We start from the raw sequence: 26,948 nt of genomic DNA on the forward strand, positions 1-26,948 counted from the left end.
ACAATTTTCAAACCAACTGAATGAGGCACACAATGAAAAGTTCTTCGAAAGATGCTTAGACAGAACCAAGAGAGGACATGACAAAATCAACGAATTTGGTAGTGAATATGAAAAATACGAAGCTCCAGTGGTATAGGAGCAGCGGATGAATGGAATGAACGAGTACATGTGAATGTGGACCTCATACGGAAGGCTATAAAGTTGTATTGATATTCAGAAAGTTCAAGAGCTGGACCTCGAAACAGTATCGAACCCTCTCTCCGTACAGAAAGAACAGATACAACAAGTAATGCCACACTTGAAACCAATACAGACACATGCAACTACACACTGACAGGAGAAAACATGTGCAGAAGATAGATAAATATACAGTTTCGTACAAGATAACACTATCAGTCCCTTTACGACAATATTGGTATCACAATCAATCAAAACAATAATGTTAAAACAACCATCCTTGTCAGTATCATCAACACAAAAGTGGTTCTCTAATCAGGATGCAAAACTGGGATCCTACAAACCTGCTCCACTAAGACCCATTTACTGTCCATGAATTATTCTGCCGACATGTCCATCAGGCCTACCCAGCTACTGGTTCTACTGCTGTATACACACACACACACACACACACACACACACACACACACACTCACTCATTGGTGTAGCGTTTGGCGTCACTGACCTTTACGTGTGCAATTTTAAATTTTAATTCTGATAATTCTATGAAGGAGTAATCACACTTCAGTCGGAGTTCATACAATTCAGTTCAATGAAACTTTACAAGATACAGCACGTTTCATGGAGGAAATCCACCTCACCTGAAGTATACAATTCACATAGTTTCATCTGCCACAATCACACACAGACCTGTACACTTCTTACAGCCATGCTAGAGCAGGAACCACGTCCCTGGCCGGTAAAGAGAAAACAGAAAGTGGGTGGAGGGAGGGGAAGCTTTATATATATAACCTCTCTTCTTACAACTTACAAACCTTCAAAAGTCTGGTCTACACACACTGGAGGAGCTCTGATTAATTTCTTCATTCTTTTTCTTTACCCGGTTATCTTTCTTCTAAGGTGGCCTTGATTAGAACACGTTCTGTCCGTACTATATCGGTCGGTCACAATAAGATATATATATATATATATATATATATATATATATATATATATATATATATATATATATATATATTATATATTGGCCCACGTACTCTCCCCATATAAAACCACCGTTGTCATTCCAGAGGTGTGTCTGTCACTGCTAAATCAAATGATCTTATCCTTCCCTGCGTCACCAGAGCTGGTGCCAATTATAGCTTTAATTTGCACCCAACTCTTGATGAGATTGGAGAGGAGACGCGGGGAGGTAAACATCATCTCCCAACCCTGAGAACGGAGTGAGGCTGTTTTCGCTTGCCCACTGGTGAGGGAGGTCGATTTCTGCTTTCGCTTTTGTACAATGCAGCTCCATCAGTAGTGCTGTGGACACTCCAGGTATTTTAGAGAGGCGTGGACAAAACCTAAACTACTATACTCCAGATGCCTGAGTACATGACTCGGTACTTGGGGACGACGGTACGACCCTTGGTGTAGATGGTGCGACGGTACGACCTTTGAGTAGATGGTGCGACGGTACGAGCCTCGAGTAGATGGTACGACGGTACGACCCTTGGCGTAGATGGTGCGACGGTACGACCCTCGAGTAGATGGTACGACGGTATGATCCTCGGGTAGATGGTGCGACACTGACGCACGACGGTACAATCACTCGATCCTGGGGTCGTCATGAGTACGTTATTTCAACAAACAATTCATCCATCCCACCCTAACCTGTACCTCAGCTGCCTGTTCGTCCATCTTCTGAGAGAGAATATTCAACAAAGCAGCAAGCCACACAAAACAGAGCACTCAGAGCAATCACCGGCTGCCAGGCAACCGCAGACTCCCAACACCTACACACTGACACAAAGATCCTCCCCGTACAATCCCACCACAACATGCTCGGCTCTCAATTCCATGCAACAACCCGACTCACCCCTCCGTCCAAATAACTCCATAACTAACCACCAGCCCCTAAATGGTAATAAAAAGCTTACCCGCGTCTCACAATTCAACAACTCGTACTTACAGATCCTCCCCATCCTTAACAAAACGCCAACAAAACATACACACACAGCAAAGCGACCCGACAGACATGAAACAACCACCCTCTCAACTCGGTCTTAAACACCACCCCCCAAACATTTTAAAACCGCATTCCCTAGACATACACGAGTTACACTTTCCCATCTACACTGAACACCATCCACCCCCACAACACAACCAGCACCAGTTCAACACATCTCAACACCCTTCTTGCCCACGATACAACCATCATAACAACGAAACTGGACATTTACTACTGAAATGCCCCGCAGTCCCCCCCTATACCACACACACACACACACACACACACACAACGTCACTACACTAGGATCTGTGGTCCCGCCCGTTGGACGTGGCCGGCTTCCCGAGAGCTGCGGGAGCCTTAATAATAGAAGACAGGAGCGATTCCTGTGGCAGGAAGTAAACAACATGGATGATGTGTTGAAAACATCAATCTAAAATGTGTCCAATATAAAAACTGCAATCTCGGACCGCAGTACAGGCTGTATCCCTGTGGGGTCCAGTTGAATATCATGTTCCTCTGGCGTTACCGTACTCCGCCTGCCCGTCGTGACGCCGCGATGGAAAGCCACATTTGGCCACGCTCTGTTAAAATCACTTGACGAGAGAGCTCCACAGGAGTCCATCCTATCCCTGCTACTGAGTGTAGCACAGCCTTCGAGATGCAGGAGTACCTCGATAAGGGGGTCCTCAGGTAATGACCCCCATACAGGATCCTCTCATGAAAGACTTAGTTTGTACGTTATAAAAATATCTATCTATCTATCTATCTATCTATATATATATATATATATATATATATATATATATATATATATATATATATATATATATATATATAATCAACATGGCACGGGCAAAACATGCCCTCATCAATGGCCATCGTGGGTGAAGGATAGATCACGAGGAAAAATAATCGAGAAATTAATCAAGAGCTCCTCAGGTTTTTATAGACCCGACTCTAAATGTTTGAAAGATTATTGGAAGACGGGGAAGATTAAAGAAGGAAGACAGTTACACGGCTTCGATGTTCCAGGAAATACAGGCGGGAGATCATAAAGGTCAAACCCCGTGTGGTTGTTTCCACAAAGAAACGAAGGAAAGCAGCAGCCAGACGCAAGTCTCGAGCCAGGCGTTAGTGTTAGGGATACGTGCATGGAGCTCGTGAGGGCAGTGAGCAAAAATAGTACTTGTAGAATAGAGAGATGGCAGCAACATGACAAGAGAGAGAGAGAGAGAGAGAGAGAGAGAGAGAGAGAGAGAGAGAGAGAGAGAGAGAGAGAGAGAGAGAGAGAGAGAGAGAGTTGGAGGGAAGCCATGGATAGACAAGATATATAACTTGTAATTTCCCTTTGGTTTATAGAGGGGTCAAGAAAAATCCAACCCACCTATGTGAGCAGTACTCTACACTGGAGCGTGCAACAACCCTGTGTATATGTAACGGCTTCTTGTTCACAAGAGAAACAGTTAATGTGCATAAACAGCACAAGACAGCCATCATTGGGAAGATGACTTAATGAGGATTATCTGGGTCTGTGGTTATGGCTAACACGTATATGTTACTGCAGGGGTGAATTGTGGTGTTATAAAAAAGAACAGAAGGAAACTAGTGACATTTAGGCTCTTACTTCCCCATTCCGGGATACTGTACAGGTCGGAATCAAAGTAGTGTTCGGTGCGAGAAACAGAACGCGTTTCGGTTTCATTTCTCGTTACTCCACTTGAAAAAGAGACATACATGGATTGAGATTTACATCATTTGCGCTTCGTTATTCCCACTGACAGTATGTAGTCTATTCTTTCAGTTATCTGTATGCCTTCTACTTTTACCACACTAATCTGCGAGTTTCTGACATCTTACACTATCACAAACAACCTCGAAGGGACCCAACGGTCTATTGCTGTTTGAATCATTTTGTATTCCTCTTACATTCCTTTCTGAATAATAGTTCAGTAGGGAAGAAAAATTACCTGAAGAATGGAGAGTAGAATCAGTTAAGAGGGAAAAGTGTTAGGTGGAGATGAGGGAAGATCATTTCTGGAGGGAAGAAAGAGAGTAGATGAAAGGACAGAGCCTTAAGGGACACTAATGACTGAATAAAAGAGCAAAGTCGTTTCATCGACTAATAGTCCAGTGAACCGGTCAGAGAGGAGCCTATGCATACGGGAACAGAGAAAAGTAGAAAAAGCAACGGGAAGGAAGTCTGGAGCGGAAAGACTGATGCCACACCCTGTCCAATATTCACCCAAACCCCTGAGGGAGGAGCACCAGGGTTGAGTCACAGAGAGATCACCGGTGGGCCTTGCGCTGTGAAAGTCTTCCTGGTGATCAAAAAATGAAAGGGACTTGGATACTAAGTGTTTGAGACAGTAAGAGATTTGAGTCTCAAAGGCTTTGCGGGGAGAGCAAGAGTGAGAGGAATGGGGCGAGATGGTGTTAGAATCTATGGATCTACATCTGTAAACATATCTACCTGTCTAATCCACTTTTACACATTATTTGTATACACCATTACCATTACCTCCTACGTCGTCAACCTTCTCTCTTCTGCCTCCTTCCTGCTCTTTCTGCTTAAACGCTATGTGGCCATGATAACCCCAGGACCATGATAACCCCTCGACCATGATAACCCCACGACCCTCCTACACCATAAATAACTATAACATAACACTTCGACCACCACCTTCCACCGCCACCAGCTGTTATTACATCAGGGAAAAAAAACGAAAAAAAAAACTATGTCCACCTCCCTCACCCACATTTTTACGATCCTGGAAATCGCATTTGAAATTTGTCTGGTCGGACATTCAACACGGGAACTGCATTGCACACAAAATAACCGTGATTACAGCAGGGCACAGCTGAGTACGGACGAATGACAACATTCTGTAATTAAGAGTACGTTTCGGGAAATCATTACGAGGAATTAAAGATGGGATGGTGTACAGAGGGCATGCCACCCCCCCCCCCCCAACTCTCTCTCTCTCTCTCTCTCTCTCTCTCTCTCGTAACGGGGGCCTTTAGCGCACAAGGAGATGCTGTCATACCGGCCATATCGAGTGTATACATTTAAGCCAGAGCGATTTAGTACATGCTTCAATATAGCGGTTATAGAGAAGGAGGGAGAGGATGGATGGGAGTTGGGGGGGGGTCATGTTAACGAGGGGGAGAGGTTGAGGTCAGACAGATGAACTATGGCTGGTATATATATATATATATATATATATATATATATATATATATATATATATATATATATATATATATATTGGAAAGGATCACAATTTTGCGCGCGATCAAGTATATTCCGATGAGTTCACGGGGAAAATGAAACACATTAAGTTCCCAAGTGCACTTTCGTGTAATGATCACATCATCAGGGGAGAGACAAGAGATAAATATAACAGTCCGTTGATATACAAAGAGGAGACGTAGCTAGGACGCCATTTGGTAAACATGCATGTTTACCAAATGGCGTCCTAGCTACGTCTCTTCGTTGTATATCAACTGACTGTTATATTTCTCTCTTGTGTCTCCCCTGACGATGTGATTATTAAACGAAAGTGCACTTGGGAACTTATCGTGTTTAATTTTCCCGTGGACTCACAGGAATATTTTATATTATACATACATATATATATATATATATATATATATATATATATATATATATATATATATATATATATATATACATATATATATATATATATATATATATATATACCTGACTGCGCAGGTGGATGTGTATGTAGGAAGAAGGGTGCGTATGTAAAGAGGGATGCGTAAGTAGGTAGGAGGCCATGAAGTCCCTTCCTTCCTAGGTAGGTAGGCAAGAAGGCCCGTCCTTTCCAGCTTAGTAGGTAGGTAGATTGGTTACAGGTACGCAAGAAGTCCCTTCCTTCTCGGATAGGCAAGTAGGTAGGTATATTTAAGCTTCATCTAGGTAAATAGGTTGGTAGACAGATTAGTAAGTGGGCAAAAGCTCCCGTCCTTTTCAGATATGCAGGTAAGTAGGTAGGCTAATGGGTGAGAAAGATGTCCACTCTCTCTCAAGTAACTAGAAAGGCATGCATGAACTTCGTATGCAGGTATGATGATAAACAGAAGAAAAACAACTTTGGTACGTACATACGAAAACAAAAATATACAAACCAACGATCTACTAAATGGGACACACACACACACACACACACACACACACACGAGGGTGACCTGGACACAATATATAGATTTAGCGACACGCGGCCATTCCACGCTCACTCACCCACGAACCACCAATAACAAAACAGTAAGGAATATTGTTGGCGGCGATATTGTCTCTCCCCTCACTTGCCTCTCCCGATCCTCCTCCTCCTCTCCTCCCGTACCAACTCCCCCTACCTCCCCTTCCTCCCTCCCTGCCGGTAACTGGGATGGCGTTGTCCAGCGTGGAATTGCAGCGGGGAAGCGGCCGCTGATGGCGGTCATACTGGAGCACTGCCTTGGCCTCAGTCACCGCCATATTGCTACACACACTCCCCTTCTCCTCCCATAACCCCCCCTCCCCTTTAGGGCCTCGCCACGAGCCACCATCAGGCCGCACGCTTCGCAGGGGCCCCGCCAATTCTGCCTTGCCAAACCCCGCACGGGACAAAGCGATGGGGGTCCTTGTGGTTTTCATCGGGGCGCCTGCAGACGCTCAAGGGAATGACATCCACGATTCTCCTACTCAGGGGTCAGAGCGCTGGCAACACCTCTGTCCACCATTCAGCCCCACAGGACACCCTTCGCATGCACTGGGGCTTGGATCAACACCAACAATCCCTCCCAACCCCCCCCCTAAACCCATGACCGCAGTCATGCATGTCACCCTCGATGCTCCACCTCCCCTCACTGTCTCACATGAGGGGCCCCAACACCATCACCTCCCCAGCCTCACCGTTGACGCTGTTCAGTCTAACGTGCTCCTCACGAGAGAACAGCCCAGCGCCATCATCAAAACCCCCAGATATATAGTCTCTACCTCCTCCGCACACCTGCACTTCCTACACCCAAACTCGAGAACATCTACACATCTTTATCCTTCCCCAAACTCACCCATTATGGTACCCACCCACCGGCCGGGTCTTCCTCCCTACCCACCACACACCTGTGGGGTACCAGAAACTGTGCAGAAAAAAGGGTATCAAAGATTATCTTCGGCGCCTCTTAAACCACCAAGGGACAGGTCAACACAATGGTCCTCCCGACTCTTTACAACCATCACATGGACCTCATGTGACAGTCTGGGGAAAGGCTGCTGAACCGTCCTCGCCAACGTCACCTCCTGCCATCAGAGATCCCTCGTCTCCAGGTTGCAGTTCGGCCCCCCCCACATCATCATTGATCCCATCCAAGCGCGTACGGACCGCGCCCCATCCCAACCATTGTGAAGACCATCGATATTCAGTGGACTGGCTCTCCTGCGTTTGTGTAAAGACTGTCTGTTTAACCCCTCTCCATCTGCCCTCCCTCGTTACTGCCCCCAACGTCTCTTCATTGAATTTCCTCCATGCTTTTACTCTTCGGCTACAGTTAAAGTCAATAAACCATGAACAATCATTATCATTACTATTATCATTACTATTACTATGACCACAATCGATATCATTATAAGATATATCATTATTAATCTTACTAATATTATTATTACACTCCCCCACCCAAGTCTCTGTGACCACCATTCTGACCCCAGGTCCCTCCCTCCCCAAACCCCGTACACTTTTACTGTAAGTCATACATCTACATTTACATCCATTTACATCCACAAGCGGCCAAGGGACCCCAGCCTCCGCTAGTAAATCAAGTGTTGTAACCCTCTACACACACACACACACAGCTGTGTGGCCACCCCAGCTGGCCCTGGAGGGGAATGTGTATTGCTGGTTCCTAACAGACCCTGGACTCTCGTGTCCATTGTTATCTCTCGCTAATTATATAAGTGGCGTAGGAGTGTGTTATCTTCTGAGCCTGTTATCCTAGAATGGGTGAGATGATCTTTTTATCTTGATATCTTTATAGATGAATGAAATGATAAGGTTCAAATGTGCTGTTATTCTATTTTTAACACCATATGTTATCTACACACTTCATCTTTTCCCGTATAAACATGATGTCTTATTTAGCAAGTTATCTTTACCTGTGAATAAAATATTCTATCTTTAATTTTCTTAATAGCCTCATCAAACAGTCTTTATCTACCTCTACAGATATGTACAGCTCTCTCTATTTGCCTCTACAGCCTCGTTGTTCCTTGGATTTGTTATCTTAACCTTTCCATCGATATATATATATATATATATATATATATATATATATATATATATATATATATATATATATATATATATATATTATCTCTTAGAAGACCGTATTTCATATTTTTGCGTGCCTATATCTTTAACCCTACAGCTCATGAACTACCACGAATAATCTTAAATAACCCATGATTACGACCCAACCCTTTCAGTAAAAACAGTGTCCCACCCTAACTTCCTGTGCCTTACCCCTTTCGCCACGACAACTTAACCCTTTCATGTTCGAGGGAAAGCCTTCTGACCAGAACGACCACACCTTTAATCGAGGCCATCAGTTCCTAACCAATGTGCTGTTATTTTCTTTTTTTTTTCTACATTTTGTACACCCACCTTACGTCTAGGACCCCAGGTGAATAGTTAGGCAAACCCCGTAAACATATTTCGTGCTCGCACGGCAATACTTAACAAGGAGCAACACGCGTGCGCGCGTGCGTGTGTGTGTGTGTGAAATATACCTTCCATCAATCCTTAACAAGATGATGTGATCATGTTACTCATATTCCCTCTTACGATAGGAATCTATAAGACAAAACACCGCGTACCACATGGACCGGTCTGGCGCACCAATGAAGGGGACGCGTGCCATATGGACCGGTCTGGCGTACCAATGAAAGGGACGCGTTCCATATGGACCAGTCTGGCGTACCAATGAAGGGGACGCGTACCATATGGACCAGTCTGGCGTACCAATGAAGGGGACGTGTACCACTGGAGGTACATACAGGTACCCCAGTCACGGTAAGGAGACTCGGTGATAATGGGGGAACCATGACGGAAGGTTTGAACACACGAAATAAGTTAAGACGAGGGAAGGTTGTGAGAAACACTACGCAATCGACATCTCTCTCTCTCTCTCTCCGTGGAAAGTGGTAGGCAGCCATCGACCTGGGAGGTACATTACCGGTACTGCCTTCGCCTGGGTACCGTACCGGGAGGGTTATAGTGCTGGCTGTACGGCCAGCCAGCACTTGAGTGGCTGTCAAGTGTGACACCCGCAATCTCTCCTTGCAATACACAACACTCGATGACACACGACTCGCGTTGCCCGTTCTTCGTAAGTATATGTTCCTGAGGTAAGAGCCACGCGCTAGCCCTGCCATTTGGCAGAATTCTGTCCCAAGTATATAAATAGATAAACTCTACACACACAAAGACTCTCACGTTCCTCCCTACACTGTACAAACAGGTAATCACAAACAGGTAACTAGACACACACACACACACACACACACACAGGTGAGCGTCTTCCTACCCTCTCCCTTACCCCCCAAAGCCCCTCACCTCGGCAACGCATCTGCCCATCACCATAGAAACAAATACCAACACACAGCCAACTGCCACAAGGAGGAATCACCCTTACGGCAACAGGTTATAGATAATGCTACGCCATCACTTTGCGAGGACGTGGTGTGTGTGTGTGTGTGTGTGTGTGTACAGGTGAATTCTCATTCTAAGACATGCTTTCCAAATCTCTCTCTCTCTCTAACATTTACATTATAGCGAAAAAAAAAATTCCTGGATCGCATTCAAAGGCCATATCTCTTATCTCTTTCAGTCTGAACTGAGGAAGAAAGAACGACAGAAGTGGGGAGGTTCGAGTGTCCACGGCACCCATGACAACACACCTTGCTCCACACACACACACACACACACACCCCAGAGCGTGTCTGACAAGACTGTTAGGTGAAGGAAACGATGGTCAATGCTGGTAGCTACATCTCTTGTAGTTCTGTCTCGACTTGCCGCTTTGTTGATGTGGCGCTGTACGAGGCATTGTTAGTACCTCCACTTGCCGCTTTGTTGATGTGGCGCTGTACGAGGCATTGTTAGTACCTCCACTTGCCGCTTTGTTGATGTGGCGCTGTACGAGGTATTGTTAGTACCTCCACTTGCCGCTTTGTTGATGTGGCGCTGTACGAGGTATTGTTAGTACCTCCACTTGCCGCTTTGTTGATGTGGCGCTGTACGAGGTATTGTTAATACCTCCACTTGCCGCTTTGTTGATGCGGCGCTGAAAAGGGCTTGTTGGTAACTCCACTTGCCGCTCTAATGTCGTGGCGCTGAGGAGGGCTTGTTGGTACGTCCACTTGCCGCTCTGGCTGATGTGGCGCCGAAGAGGACCTGTTAGTACCTCCACTTGCCGCTTTATGTCGTGGCGCTGAAGAAGGCCCTTTATTGCTTCAACTTGCCGTTCTGTTATGGCGCTGAAGTCGCTTCGCTACTTAAAGGCATATCACCCCTTGCAGCTTTGAGGACTTAAGGCGCTTTGGTCGTCTCCAAACACACTCAAGAGGCGTGTGGCATCAACACTCTAAGTGTTGCAGGAGACTGCATAGGTAATGTGAGTAAGACTGAAGCAACAGTGGAAATAAATCAAGATCCCTAAAGGCAACAACACGTACACATGATCACCATCCTTATTGTCATCATGCGCCGCATCAACATCGAGCATCACCATCACTTAACCTCTACCACACCACCATCACCACTACCTCTCCACACATCACCATCATGGAGAGGCTCATAGCTCTCTCTCTCTCTCTCTCTCTCTCTCTCTCTCTCTCTCTCTCTCTCTCTCTCTCTCATTACCAATTTTTCTTCACTCTCTTCACCCTCCCATTTCATTCCTACATCCCCTTTTGTAAATCCCTTTCTTTCAACCTGGGCATTTACAGTGAAAATTATATCCCACTCACAAAAACACGGTAAATGAGAGGTTTACAAAGCTCTTAACGAGTTCAGGTTTGTTTTTGGAACGCCACTGACTCGAATTCGGACCTCATCGCTGGTTCGGGTGTGCCTGTTCGAACCCCATCGACTGTTCGGGTGTGTGTGTTCGAGCTTCATCGACTGTTTTGGTGTCTGTTCGATTCCTTACCGACTCCTCAGGTGTATGTTCGGAGCGTTATGGACTGCAAGGATGTGTGTTCCGATCCTTCCTAACAGCTCAGGTGTGTTCGGAGCCTCACCGACTTAAGGTGTGTTCGGAGCCTCATTGACGGTGCTAATGTGTGTTCGGAGCCTCATCGACTGCTCAAGTGTTTCGGCGCCTCATCGAGTGTCTGGGTGTGTATTCGGATCCTCGCCGACAGTTCGGGTGTGTGTTTGTGACTTAAATAATCTCGCACGTAAATAAAAAGAATAAACATACATTTCAATAACATAAATGAAAGGATTACCTTGAAAAGGTTGACTATTGGTCCATTTAGGTATACATTATGGATTTCCGTTTTACACAAGAATACATCAACCAATACATCTTTACTGAATCATGCATGGAAAGCATTCTAATACATTAACCAACTCGTCGATTCTCTGAAAGGTAAATACAATGGTGCATTGAAATACAGCGGTGTATAAATCACCCCAACAGCAGCAACGCTAATCCATACAGTCTAACTTGGACAAAACCACGCCTTCGTAAAAGCTGGTGTGTGTGTGTGTGTGTGTGTGTGTGTGTGTGTGTGTGTGTGTGTGTGTACGTACAACCAACCCATAAACATCACGCAATTCCAACTCCCCCCCCCCCAAAAAAAAAAGAAAAATCACCAAAAATTTCTTTTTCACTCCTTCCCCGCCTTCTTCTGCTACTCCCTAATCAGGACCCAAAAGAGCACAGGCGACAGGAGACGTCGTAACTCTTTCCCCTTTAACCTTCCCCACTTTGCCCCTCAGCCGTAGCTACAGGGTCGGAGCGGCGGCTCACTAAGTGAACTACGGCGCGTGGTGACCGTAGAGTTCCACCCTCCCTCCTCCTCCTCCTTCTTCTCCGCCAGTCCCCGCCCGCCCGCCCGCCCGCCCGCGTCCCCATCATCAACCCTCCCCAAATTCTTGGGGGGCCCCGAGACCTGTTGCCTCGGGTTTATTCCCGACGCGGCCGCACCCGAGGTGCTTCGGGAGGAGGGATGGAGACGCGGGGGGAGGTAAGGCGGGGGATGGGGAATGGATGCGATGGCGGGACGTGATGAGGAAGGGTGAGAGGACGACGAGAGAGAGAGAGAGAGAGAGAGAGAGAGAGAGAGAGAGAGAGAGAGAGAGAGAGAGAGAGAGAGAGTGGAAAAATCGTTGAGACGTCGTTCTCAGCCGATGAGGTCCGTCTATAACCCCTCACCCCCCCTCAACAAGCACGACGGTATGACCATTGACGTGGGCCTCTGACCTGACCCCCTAATAAGCCAGTCACGTCCCTGGGATGGGGGGAAGGGGCAGGAGGACAATGAACAACAAGTGACCAGCTCCAGCCATAAAAGATCCTTACCACCCCCTCACATCGAACCAAGGTCGTCCCGGGCAATGGTGCAGCCTGACCATGACCACACCAAGGGCTATCCACGGCGGCTCGTGGTATCGCGAAAATATAAAGTTTTATACTTGACCAGAGTCTTCTGTGAGAGGGGTCACCCCCGCCTCGCATCCGCGTAGGAGGCCAGGATCGCGGATCACTGCCGACATGTGAATACTGGCAAGAGCGTTGGTACACGGGGGACCTGCCGTGTGTGTGTACGGCCAGCATATTGCGTCGAGTATAAACACCCAATATCATTTCTGACCATCGTCAAAATATTCCCCGTCGCTTCTCACTACGAAAATATCTTCTGTAAACCGAGTGAATAATAATAAAAACTCCACAAACATATTATCTGAGCATGTGAATGCACAGGATGAATGCCGCCAGCTTAATGTATATCATATCATGAAATTTCCCCAGAAAATTGTATTTCGCACAGAAAGTAATTCACAAAATGTAACTAATATAACTGCTGAGGGTTGAAAACATATGTATATATATAACCACGATCCCCATGAATAAATGAATCCTGACAAAGAACTCTCGTGTTCTCCAACACCAGAGTCACAGTCACCTACGACATGTTGGGTATAATTCCTCACACGTTTCCAGTCTGACCGTAAATAAAATGATAAATCTGTATCATGGGGAGAGAGAGAGAGAGAGAGAGAGAGAGAGAGAGAGAGAGAGAGAGAGAGAGAGAGAGAGAGAGAGAGAGAGGCACAACAACCCCTATCCTCCTCTTCCTCCCCCTTGCGACTATACAAAGGCTCCCCTAATCCTACGGCTCCTGGGTAGGCCGACCTAGCTACGCAGGTGACGGTAGAGGGAACTTCCTCAGTGCGGGGTAAGAAGGGAGAGGCGCAGCAGCAGTAGCAGCCTCCGTGCAGCTGATACAATCTCGGGACTCAGTGCAGACGGGGAATGGGGATGAAGGAGGGGGTTACAGTAATAGGAGTACCCACCTCTCCCAAGGCAGCTGATACACCTTCGTCAGCAGGTGGAGGGTTTGGGTGGGAGGCGTTACAGTAACAACATCAGCGGGTGAACAGAGGAAGAACCTTCGTCAGGAAGCGGGAGTAAGAAGAGAGGGGAGAGAGGGAGAGACAGAGAGGGAGCGAGGGAGGAGCCTCCATATACATTACTACCGTGGCCAGCAACACTGGGGGGTGTAGGAACCTGTGTACAACTCCCGGGAGCATATAGGAGCCTGAGCAGGATACCTACATTGCGAGGTTTTGCCTAGGAACGTTTGTATAGCTGATCTATTATTCATTCAAAGACGAAGAAAAGGGACGTCTGCATAGCTTCTATAACTTAGACAAGTATAGTCGTAAGGCTCTCTACTGGCGATGTATCATCGTCAATTTCGTAGATAGAAAACTAGGGTTTCTCTAACTGCTATAACCAGTAGAAGAGGGAGGTTGGGGGAGAGGAGAGGGAGACGGGTATCCCAGTATCTGGTTTAGTTTTTCTACCAAAGATGGAAGGGGGAGGAGTCTGCCGGTGTGTGTAGGACAGGAGGAGACGCAGATTTCTATAAAGTTCATATTCTTCTATCCATTGAGAGAAAACTAGGTTTAGAAAAGAAGGAACATATTCTTATACCCTGTAAGTGAGAAAAAGGACGAGAGATGGCTATAAATCTGTGCATAATTAAGTATAACACAAACAGAAACAATAAATTTCTCTATGGTTGCTATAACTCTCTGTAAGCCAGGGTAGCGGAAAGTCATGTACACACACACACACACACACACACACACACTTAGGGAGTGGCGATGCTGTTTCCCATGTGGTGGGGTATCGCCGGAAATGGATGAAGGCAAGCAAGTATGAATACATGTGTGTATATATGTCTATGTATTTGTATGTATGTACGTATATGTGTATATGTTGATATGTATATGTACGTGCATGTGCGTGTATGTATATATGTGTGTATACATGATGGTTGCTTTTCTGGCGCTACCTCGTTGACGCGGGAAACGGCGATAAAGTATAATACATACATCATTGCAATAGGTCACACTGATGCGCGTGATCTAACATTTGCCGATAACCACGAGGACGAATAATACACGGTAATTCCAAGTGCACTTTCGTGTAATCACATCATATTGTATCTCCCCTGACGATGTCACCACACGATAGTGCACCTGGGACTTAACCATGCCTCATTTTTTCCCCTTGTGGTTTACCAGCAAATATGTACATACATATGTATACACCCACAACATCTGTGGCTGTCAAGTTCCAGGAAGGAAACCAGACAACGTTACGTCAACTGGCGGTATCCTACCGCTATAAAGGTAAGGGGAAAGATCATCCTATTAACAGCTTTACTTCGTGGAAGGAGGTCTGCGCAATATATCCTCCAGCAGGAGGACGGAGGCGTTGTGCAGGCCACCACCTCCTCCTCAAGGATACACCAGCCTCACTACACGTAATGAGGATATCCATCATCACCACCACTATCAACCTACATCCAAGTGGTGTCTACTTACACTTATCACTTTTAGGTATATATATATATATATATATATATATATATATATATATATATATATATATATATATATATATATATATATATATATGCCCTTACCCCCCCCTTCCCTGTTTAAAATGGTTTCTACTTTTATTTTTCAGATATCTACAAACACGAATGCCCAAGTAGATAATGGTTTCTACTCCAAACATAGTTTTCAGGTATTACACACACACACACACACACACACACAAAATCCCAACTTGAAGGGGTTTCAACTTAAGAATAACTGTTAGGTTTCACTATACACAATAACCCCAGTGGAGTTGGTTCTACTTTAGGATATGTCTTAGGTGTGTACACTTATACTTTCCCCATTTCTGAACTGGTTTCTACTATAACATAAATCTTAGGTATGTACACATACACTATCCCGTCTGGTTTGGTTTCTACTTTAACGTAAGTCTTGGGTATCTACACGTAAACCATCCCCAGTATCAACTGGTTTCTACTTTAACACACGTCTCAGATATCTACACGTATACCATCCCCAGTATGAACTGGTTTCTATTTCAACAAGTAATTCTCAAGCCCCCAGTCTGACTTGGTTTCTACTATAACGTCATATTTAGGTATCGACAAACACACCTGTCAAATCTGTCATTCCCGTGTGTCACTGTGAGAACACCTGCCTCGGACACGGGCCTGCTATACGGTCAGTGTGTGTACACGGATCACGTCCGAGAATACGGGTACAATGAAGTAGAAAAGGGATTCCACCTCCGTCATTTACAGGACGCGTTTCATTTACACGTAAATTAACGTTCTATCGAAAGACTGACAGATAAGCAGATACAACATCGAGAAAAAAATGAAAACCAGGTAAAAGAAAATGAGGAAAACTTAAGACGAATACGGGATGATAAAGAAAATGAGGAAAACTTAAGACGATTACGGGATGATAAAGAAAATGAGGAAATCTTAAGACGATTACGGGATGATAAAGAAAATGAGGAAATCTTAAGACGATTACGGGATGATAAAGAAAATGAGGAAATCTTAAGACGAATACGGGATGATAAAGAAAATAATGGATGGGAATAATGGTAGTTATTGAAGCCAAATATTTAGATATTTATCTATACGTAAGGCAGGCTGAGTTGGTCTGGGGGGAGCACTGGACAAATAACGGGATGAAAACGGACGAAGGGGCTTAGGTGAAATAGAAAATGGGAGGTAGGCATGTTGACTTCTAGTTACCTGGGAAGAAAATACGTACGACGTACCCATGGGTAATTTCCTACCTATAGTTAATTACCAAACCATGGGTAATTACCTACCCATGAGTAATTACCCATAGTTAATTACCAAACCATGGGTAATTACCTACCCATAGGTAATTACACATGGGTATCAACCAACCCACCAAACATTACCTACTCAGAGGTATCTCCCTACCCGTGGGATATTACCTACTCATGGGTATCTAGTTACCCATGGATGATTACCCACCCATAGGGAGGCAGGTAATACCTACCTAATCATGGTCAACTACCTATCCATGGGTTGCTACCTACTCATAGGTAAATATCTAACCATAGGTACTTACCCACACATGAGGACCTACCTACCTATGGGTAAATTTGCTATCCAAGGTAACTACCAATCCATAGGTAATTATCCAACCATGGGTACGTACCTATAGTGGGATACCTACCTACCCATGGGTAATTACCTACGTATGGGCATCTACCTACTCATAGGTTACCTATCTACCCATGGTCTACGACGAGATTTCGTCCGCGAGGCTTAGGGCTCGCGCGTAGCGCTTACCACATCACGGTGGGGAAGAAAGGGACAGTGGGGGAAGAGAGAGAGAGAGAGAGAGAGAGAGAGAGAGAGAGAGAGAGAGAGAGAGAGAGAGAGAGAGAGAGAGAGACTCACCAGTATAAGGGCATCCGATCAGCTCGACCCTCATGCAGACGGTGCGCGGGTGTGGGGAGTAGGGCACGAAGCGGATCTTGGAGGCCAGGATGGGAGGGACGAGTTCGTTCTTCACGGGCATGTACGTGTTCATGTTCCCCTTCAGGATCTGTCGAGGAGAACAGGACATTTGAACGGGTTAGTGAGAACATCACACCTGAGGAGAGAGAACACAAAAACATGTTTGTAAGTGGCTTCACGAGTCTACCTTATTAATATCATTGTAAGGTACGGCATTTAATGTAGTTTATCTTAACAGTCTATCTTAATATTATCTTTCAGGAGTTCAAGGTGATTTATCTTCAAAAGTATCTTATCAACACTATCTTATGAAATTGAATGTGGTTGACCTTCAAGTCTATCTTATCACCATTATCTTAAGGAATTCAGTGCGATTAATTATGCATTTTCTGGTACATAAGAACACATACCAACCTCGATTTTCTCTTTTTTTTTCTTTTTTTAAGATGTACATATTGTAATACCCTCGCCTATCTTCCCCAACCAGTGTCTCGGTTCCTCAACCTGTACCTCCTCAACTTACATCTCGCCCCGCCACCCAACCCCACCCAAAACTGCATCTGCACATCTCGCTCCCTCCAACTCCACCTCCCAACCCCCACCTCCACACCTATCCCCACACTTCCCTACCCCTTATCTACACTTTCCCAACCCCTCTACTTATACCTCATTAACCAATATGTACAACCCTAAACCTCCAACCTACAACTACATACACTCTATAAATATGACCACCTAAAACTACATACACTCCAAATCTGAGTACCTACGACTACATACACCCTACAAATCTGACACCTACGACTAAATATACTCTTAACTACAGATCTATCTACCTACCACGACATTTCACTCAGTAATTGTAACTGTAATTGTCCTGCAAGAACTTGTACACACTCCTCCTACCATTCCACTCTCGCTACCCATCACTACTCTCATCCCACACCAGCACTCACTCTCTACTGCTACATCCCACTTATCTTTACCCTCATTCTCCCCATTTCATCTTGAACATCGGAAACTCCCCCATTATCATTACCCATCACCTTCCCCAACGATATCACCTTTAACAACATTATATTCCCATCAAATTCTTGACTACAGTGACGCCCCATCATAATCTAATCCTATCAACTCACCTTGCCCAGCAACCAACCCTACCCATCACCCCATCTTCACCCCATCCCACCCATCATTACCCCACCTTCCCCTTCAAATATCCTACTGACCTTCACCCCACCCCAACCTGACCCTCATCAGGCCACTCTACCCCCATCACCTCCATCTTGCCCATCATCCCCCACCTTACCCCATCACTATGCACCTGGCTGCTAAGACATAATAAGCAGCTTACCTTAGAGCTGAGAGGGAGGTGGGGGAAGGTAGGGCAGGGTAGGGTAGGTTAAGGGGGAGGAGGTGGGGGAAGAGGCATCTTACTACCTTCTCTAGCAACAGGAGGGCTATATACTTAATGCCTTCCTCTCGGCTCGCATTACCACACCCATTACATTCCATTAATACATTAAACCCACCCCAACCAACTACTCCCACGATCACCACACCAGGGGCATCATACTCGCCACACGACTCCCAGGCAAGCTAGCAACGTTACGTTCCAAACATATAAAGACACAACACCCATAATACTGAAGAACTAAATAGACGACATTAATCTACAGTAACTCAGTATAGTATAAAGCATCTATAGTAGCTCTCTCTCTCTCTCTCTCATATATATATATATATATATATATATATATATATATATATATATATATATATATATATGAGGTTTAGAAGCTTACACGCGAATAGGAGCAATGGAACCTACGACCCGCATTCCGCAAAATACGACTCATTACAACCACACTTGAACTTTCACATCCTAACTCCTTGATTACGACGACCTAACCTCTTCAGTGACACGACTCAGCCCCTTAAGCGCTCCCTCATACATCGCAGTCGGAGAGTTACGTCATCGCATTCAACTCCCTGACCAGTTACGTGCCCTCAACAGGTGCTTCACAAAGCCAGACTGTTACGTGCTGGTAACCATGTGGGTTACGCCATCCGCCCAGTGGCATCTTCTGACATGATATGCAGAACAACATACAAGCAGAGTGAGGCAGGAATCAGGGAAAGCCTTCAACAACTACAAACAAGAATCATATCTACCTAAAAGAGTTGTTTTCACCTACAAGATCATCATCTACCTATAAAAAGGTAAGGGCGTGTGCATCAAGGCTTGGACCGGCACCCGCCTCTTCCATCTTTCCATCTCCAATTTGGTCTCCCTCATCATGTCCCCGCCACTTCTGACAAGTATATCCTCTCCTCACTCATCCTCTCCATATGTCCCAACCATTTAAGCAAACCCTTCTCACCTTCCTCAACCATACTCATCTTACTACCACCTCTCTTATCGTTATTGCTTAATCAACCTTCCTCACACCACATACTGTCCTTACGCACTTCCATTCCAAGACATTATGTCCCCCTCTACCGTACTTTCACTTCTAGACCTCACCGTCGAGACGACTATATCATCAAACATACCTATCTTTGCCCTCAACGACAGTGACCTGTCTTTCCACACTTTCCTCAACGAGTCCAGGACCTCAGCCCCACCTGACCCCCCCCCACACTATAGCTCACTTCAGCTTACATGGTTCCATTCGCTACCACGTCCACTTCCAGGCATGCCAAACATCCATCCCTCTTCTTTTAGGTTTTCTCCATTTATCATAAAATGGGTCACATCTATTGGCTCGTGTGGCTTCCCTAGTCGGCAAACATGGAAAAAACACTTGACAGTCCCCAAATACCGTTTTCATTCTACTGAAAAGAAAAGTTCGTCTTGAAGGGAAAACTCAACTGCTCTCTTCATTGAAAGAAAAACTTCGTCTTTAGAGAAAAATAATTGCCATGTTGATTCTATTCGAAGAAAATTTCGGTTTTTAAAAGAAAACTGTTGTGGTGAATTGGGTACCTACTCCAAAATTTCATAACAGACTTAAAACGGTTATATTGAGAAAAGCAATTTTTTTTCTCCCTGTAAATCTTCCCGTATCAAAAACACGAGACTTTCATCTCCCTACCTCCCCCCTATACTTACCGACACACTCTATACGCTTTCAAATCCTTTAATACACGCCCTAAATACATTAGATGCAATTCTAAATACATTTCTCCCAAACTTCGATTTGATTGGTTAAATCCTACTGTTGCATATATACCACAGTTAAATCCTGTATCCAAATTTCAGCGTTCTCACTACAATATTCTTATCCCTACACTTCAGAACCCAAAATGAAACCCTATGTCTACATCCTAGAACCCCATAGAAACCCTATCTCTATACTTTAGAACTTCAGAAAATACCTAAATCTACTCCTTACAACCCCGAAGAAACAGTATCACTCTACCTTACAAGCACATAATCTTTACCCCTATGAACCCATCTCTCCCCCACACACAACAATTCACTACACCTTCACCACTTCCTCTCACTCTCGGTATTTCTCAAGACCCTGCGACCCCCCCTCCCCCCGCTGCTACACCCCTTGCTCACCCTCCCTCATACATTCCATTTTTACGCTTGAAAAAACTAATCTACGCCCTCCTTCACCGTAGCGACACCCCCATTATCCCCTCCTCCTCTCCCTTACACCACCTCGCTCGTCTGCTACTCAGCCTGGCCACAACAACCATTAATCAAGGCATCATTAACCCCGGGCCCATTAGGTAATTCATCAGGAGGAGCAACTCAAAAGTCAAGGGTAATGGTGGGAGACTGGGTGAGGATCCGGGGGTTCCACGCTCTTTGTCTTCGGTTCATGTTCCTCATTCCTCTCTCTCTCTCTCTCTCTCTCTCTCTCTCTCTCTCTCTCTCTCTCTCTCTCTCTCTCTCTCTCTCTCTCTTCCTGTATATGTTTAAACATTCTAATTCATTCATTCATTACTTCTCTTGGTTGTTGTTTCTTCTGTCTTTTCCAATTCTTTTCCTCTTTCTTCACTGTTACCAAGACGTAAAACATTAAGTAAATATCTGGAGTGAAAAAAGATTTTGAGCGATCGAGGCTTGAACATGCAGGAGGGTGAAGGGCGTGCAAGGAATAGAGTGAATTGGAACGATGTGATATACCAAGGTCGACGTGCTGTCAATGGACTGATCCAGGGCATGTGAAGCGTCTGGGGTAAACCATGGAAAGTTTTGTAGGGCCTGGATGTGGAAAGGGAGCTGTGGTTTCGATGCATTATACATGACAGCTAGAGACTGAGTGTGAACGAATGTGGCCTTTGTTGTCTTTACCTAGCAATACCTCGCGCGCGTGCGGAGGGAGGGGGTTATCATTTCATGTTATCATTTCATTATGTACATGTATATATATATATATATATATATATATATATATATATATATATATATATATATATATATATATAGGTATTTATATGTGCGTGTGTGGACGTGATGTATATACATGTGTATGTGGGTGGGTTGGGCCATTCTTTAGTCTGTTTCCTTGCGCGACCTCGCTAACGCGGGAGACAGTGGCAAAGAATAATAAATAAATAAAATATATATATATATATATATATATATATATATATATATATATATATATATATAGAGAGAGAGAGAGAGAGAGAGAGAGAGAGAGAGAGAGAGAGAGAGAGAGAGAGAGAGAGGAGTAGATTCGACGCAAGACACAAACGAAGACATTTGGACAAAGATGAAAAATTGATCCCAAAGTTTTCCAGGGAGGGAGTATAAGACGGCCCTGTAGCCCCACCCTCCTCCTCCTCCTCCTCACCACCGACCCCCAAGACGTAATTGGAAGTGTCAGGGTAAACAGATGTAAATGGGCAAAGATGCGTTGAGGGGAGAGGAGGTGGCTCCTCCAGGCTCTCAAGCCCAAGCTCTCCCGGGGAAAAAAAAAAAAAAGTGCTCCTCTTTCTCTGGATTCCTTTACCTCTTGTGGGTAACTGGAGAGAGAGAGAGAGAGAGAGAGAGAGAGAGAGAGAGAGAGAGAGAGAGAGAGAGAGAGAGAGAATTAAATTCTCTATCCCGTAAAACCTCCTCTCGAGGACGGGAGAGGGAGAATGGGTGGGGCAGAGAGCGCCGAAAGCTTGGATGGCAAAAGGGAACGACGGACAATGTGATGCTCGGGGGATGGGTAGGTGAGGGGGGAGAGGGAGAGGGAGAGAGAGAGAGAGAGAGAGAGAGAGAGAGAGAGAGAGAGAGAGAGAGAGATGATGGTAAAAAAAAAAAGGGAACGACTGAAAACATGATGGGAGAGGGTGAGCGAATTCGATCTGGAAATGGTTTATGACTGTCTTGGTCTCTGTGATAACACCGCCAGACACAGTGGTAACCAGGGACGGCACGTGAGGTATGTACTGGCCGAGGCCTTCCACCTCACTCCTCAACCACGGGTTAAATACGATACCAGGTGTAAGCTCGGCATCAACCACTGGAACACGACGGTACGACCCTTCAGCACGACGGTACGACCCTTCAGCACGACGGTGCGACCCTCGAGCACGACGGTACGACCCTCAAGCACGACGGTACGACCCTCAAGCACGACGGTACGACCCTTCAGCACGACGGTGCGACCCTCGAGCACGATGGTACGACCCTCGAACACGACGGTACGACCCTCGAGCACGATGGTACGACCCTCGAGCACGACGGTGCGACCCATGACTGTGATGTCCTTGGCCTCGGACTTGACCTGACCTACACGGCTCCTACCCACAGTGTTCAATGGTCGAAGATGCTGAGCAGTACCGCGCATTACGCAGTGAAGGGATCACCGCCAGGGGGACTTGTGGAAGGGCGAGAGTAATGGGATGGAGGTGGTGGAGTTATGTGGAAGTATAGGGAAGAGGGTCAAGGAAGGAAGAGGAAGAGGCGAGATGAGACCAATGGGGGACCTCTCCTCACTCTTCAAGTCCCACTCCAAGGGCCACTTCATCACCTGAGGGGCCATTTCATTTCTTTCTCTTTCTCTTCACACTTTACAATCAGCACTTGTGGCGTTCCTTGGAGACCTCTCTCTCTCTCTCTCTTTCTCTCTCTCTCTCTCTCTCTCTCTCTCTCTCTCTCTCTCTCTCTCTCTCTCTCTCTCTCTCTCCTGGCAAATGACAGTCAGTCCGTCTCCATGGGACTCTAGATCGGTTCTCCCTAATGACACGTGTAACATGCTCTCACATCTGTTTCGGACGAGTGGTAATAATAGAAGAGAAGGTAACGTGTGTGTGTGTGTGTGTGTGTGTGTGTGTGTGTGTGTGAGAGAGAGAGAGAGAGAGAGAGAGAGAGAGAGAGAGAGAGAGAGAGAGAGAGAGAGAGAGAGAGAGAGAGAGAGAGAGGGAGGGAGAATGGCACTTTCTTCACCAGAGTGAGGGGAACCACTACAGGGCCTTGAAAAGGAAAAGGAACACTTTGTTCCACTTGACAGGACACCTCGGCGGGTGCTCATTTGCATAGCAGCCAATTTAAGACTAAGCAGTATAAACAGTGGCCCAATAAGAGCCCCGGACGCACTCTTTAAACCGCCGCGGAAACGAGCCTAACTGGATGACGGGGCAAAAATGTCCTTTAATCTGGCGAGGGAAGTGAAGTGGGGGAGAGGGAGGGAGAGAGGGAGAGAGGGAGCTATAAAGAAAGAGGGAGATTATGGTGGTTGTGGAGGGAGAAGTTCTGTATCTAAAACCTTTTTCTCATCAACTGCATTTCTTCCCTCCTTCACCCAGACTACCGGCTCCTCCCTCCCCCTTACTTCACATCCTCTCTTAGTTTTCTACTCTTGTCTTCGCCACACATCCTGGCCTCCAAGCTACCTCCTACAACATCCTAACCACACATCCTGATCTCCCACACTGGCTAACTGCTCTTACCTAACACCACCCCCACCACTTACCCACCTCCATCACGCCCATATCAACCTCCCCTACACTTACCCTAACCCTTTACGCCGCTCATAAGCCTCCCTTAATCAAACCCCACACCAAACTCCCCTACCTTTCCTCTCCCTATCACAAATGCCTTCCCCCACAATCACCTTCCCTATACCCCTACCCCAAACATTCTCCCTCCTCCATCACCTTCCCTCCACACCCTACCGGCTCAGCCAGACGAACGAGGTACCACAAGGGACAATTCTGGGACCCATAACGTTTTATTACCGGTGTAGATTACCTGAAGATGTGGGTCTAACCAATAGAATCCCGTGATTTACTGATGACAGAAAATTAGGATATCATACCCAAACAAGGGAAGATTCCCTCATGATTCACAGAGATTTGGACAAGCTGATACAGAGGCATGGCCAGTGGGACTTCAATCTCGACAAAGCGAATAGCAAATGCTCGATAAGCCTTTATCATAAGCTGGAGATCTAAAAGGCCTTGGATTAAAAATTTACGATGACCTCAAATACACAAAGCAATGTCGAACTACATATGATAAAGCAAACAGAATGTTAGCTTTCAGAGGAAGTATAGACTGTGCAATGAAAAACCTTACTTCTTACACCGACCTAGTCATAACACACTGAGAACAGTTGTTCAGATCTGGTCGCCCAAATTTATCAGAGAAGAGCTAGAACGAATAGAAAGAGGAGCGCGACAAAGCGAATTCCATCACTGAAAAGCAAACCTCATGAAGACATCAGAGACCTACAACCAATCTCTATTTTCTAAAACAACTGCAGACATCGACGAAGCCTAACAAAAAGTTTTCCATAAAGACAATTTAGGTAACATCAACTTATGACAGTTTCTTCACCCAAGATAGCAACGGTATGAAGGAGATGTGACATCAAAAAGAGGCACAAAAGCTTCTACAACAGTAGAGATACGGATCACTGGAATACATTGCCGCCAGATGTAACGTCAAAGCGAAGACTATAGATACATTGACACCGAGGATAGACAAGGACAAAGCCAGTTAAAGAATGGCAATATATCATACATGTTTTTCAACTTCTTCGTTTCAAATCAGGTGTAACACACTCTCCACGGAGCATCCTGAATGCGTCCAGACCGTTTCCCATCCATAATTTCTAACATTTCCTCCACAGTTATTTTTCCTGCCGGCTGATGTGCCGCAAGGAGTGGCGAGTATGGGCCAACTTTCTGCTTTACTATACTTATTTCCATGTATTACACAAAGAGTTGAAGTTACAATTACTGTCCTCCAACAGAAGACCTGGTCATCGACCATGTTTTCTGTTATCTGTCTTTCCCATGCAGTGTCCTCCAACAGATAACCTCGTCATAGACCATCAGGTCTTCTGTAAACTGGCTTTCCCATGTACTGTCCTCCAACAGATAACCTCGTCATAGACCATCATGTCTTCTGTTTTCTGGCCTTCCAACTGTAGGTCCCCTCTCGCCATCTCTTCCCACACCAACCTGTACTGTCCAGTCTTCTCCTCCCCCTCTACATAAAGGTCCCCCCACACACACACCAGCTCATCCCTCACCCTCACCATTACGCCGCCACCACCACCCCCTCCCAGCAGCACCAGTCTGACCCCGTCCTCCTCTGATCTGTCAGGTTGCCACGAAGTTGTGCTCGGCCTGGCAGAATGTTCCCAGCCTCAGAGAGGAAGCCGAATCTCAACGCTAGAAAAAAGTATATATATATATATATATATACATATATATATATATATATATATATATATATATATATATATATATATATATATATACACCACAGCTTGCCGGACTGTGGCCAAATGCATGGAGCTAAAGAGGGACGGGATGGTGATGGATGGAGTGAGGAGATGGTGGGCCTGGGGAGGAGATGAAGATGAAGGGATAGAGGACTGTTGGCGTGCGTTGTTTCCATCCCCACCTACCTCCCTATCCGTCTAACCTTAGTCGTTTGTTTATGTTCACAGAGGAAGGAAGGGACGTCTCTCTCCCCCATGTAGGATCTCATCTCCCTCTCCTCTCATGCAGGATCTGCCCCCTCCTCTCCCCATACAGGATCTCTATCTCCCCTTCCCACGTAGGATCTCTCGTTCCTCCCCTTCCCAAGGTCGCCCATGCAGCACCTACCCCTCACGTCCTATGGCCTTCCAGCCCATCAGATATTGGCTCCGTGCCCTACACAGGGGCGGAGGGAGATAATCATATTCTGTAAGGCTGTGTGAGCGGCATCCTGAGTGGCGAGGGAGCCTCCAGACTGGTCCACAGGCAGGACCAACCCGCCTTATTATACGTAATAACACCCAACATTACTGACAGGCCTGCAGGGAGGAGCGGGTGGATGAGAGGATGGATGAGAGGATGGATGCATGGACGGACTGGTAGATAAGAGGGATGGATGAATGAGAGGGTGGATAGACTGGTAAGTGGATGGATGGATGGATTGGTATAAACATGGACGGATGGGTAGATGATTGGATGAGTGGTACATAGATGGATGGTTGGGAAATTAGATGGATGGATTAGTAAACAGATGGATGGATGAATGAATGACATGCGCGAATGAATGAATGGATGGATTAATAGGTACATGGAAGAATGGATGGATGGATGGATGGATGGATTGATGGATGAACGGATGTACGGACAGATGGATGGATAGCTGGATGGACAGATCAAGGTATAAAAGAGTAATTGGACCGAATGTCG

The 26,948-nt window shown here is 45.7% G+C and overlaps 1 protein-coding gene across 2 annotated transcripts in view; it reads right to left on the reverse strand.

Moving 5' to 3' along the window:
- Positions 1 to 26,948, reverse strand: part of LOC139756034 (discoidin domain-containing receptor 2-like) — a 1,074,315-nt gene that overhangs the window by 152,436 nt on the left and 894,931 nt on the right. For both annotated transcript variants that reach the window (XM_071674983.1, XM_071674984.1), the window contains one exon: positions 17,232 to 17,379. In XM_071674983.1, the coding sequence (XP_071531084.1) occupies positions 17,232 to 17,379 (148 nt within the window). The remainder of the gene's footprint in view (positions 1 to 17,231; positions 17,380 to 26,948) is intronic.

This window comes from Panulirus ornatus, chromosome 20, assembly GCF_036320965.1.
Source record: "Panulirus ornatus isolate Po-2019 chromosome 20, ASM3632096v1, whole genome shotgun sequence".
NCBI lineage: Eukaryota > Metazoa > Arthropoda > Malacostraca > Decapoda > Palinuridae > Panulirus > Panulirus ornatus.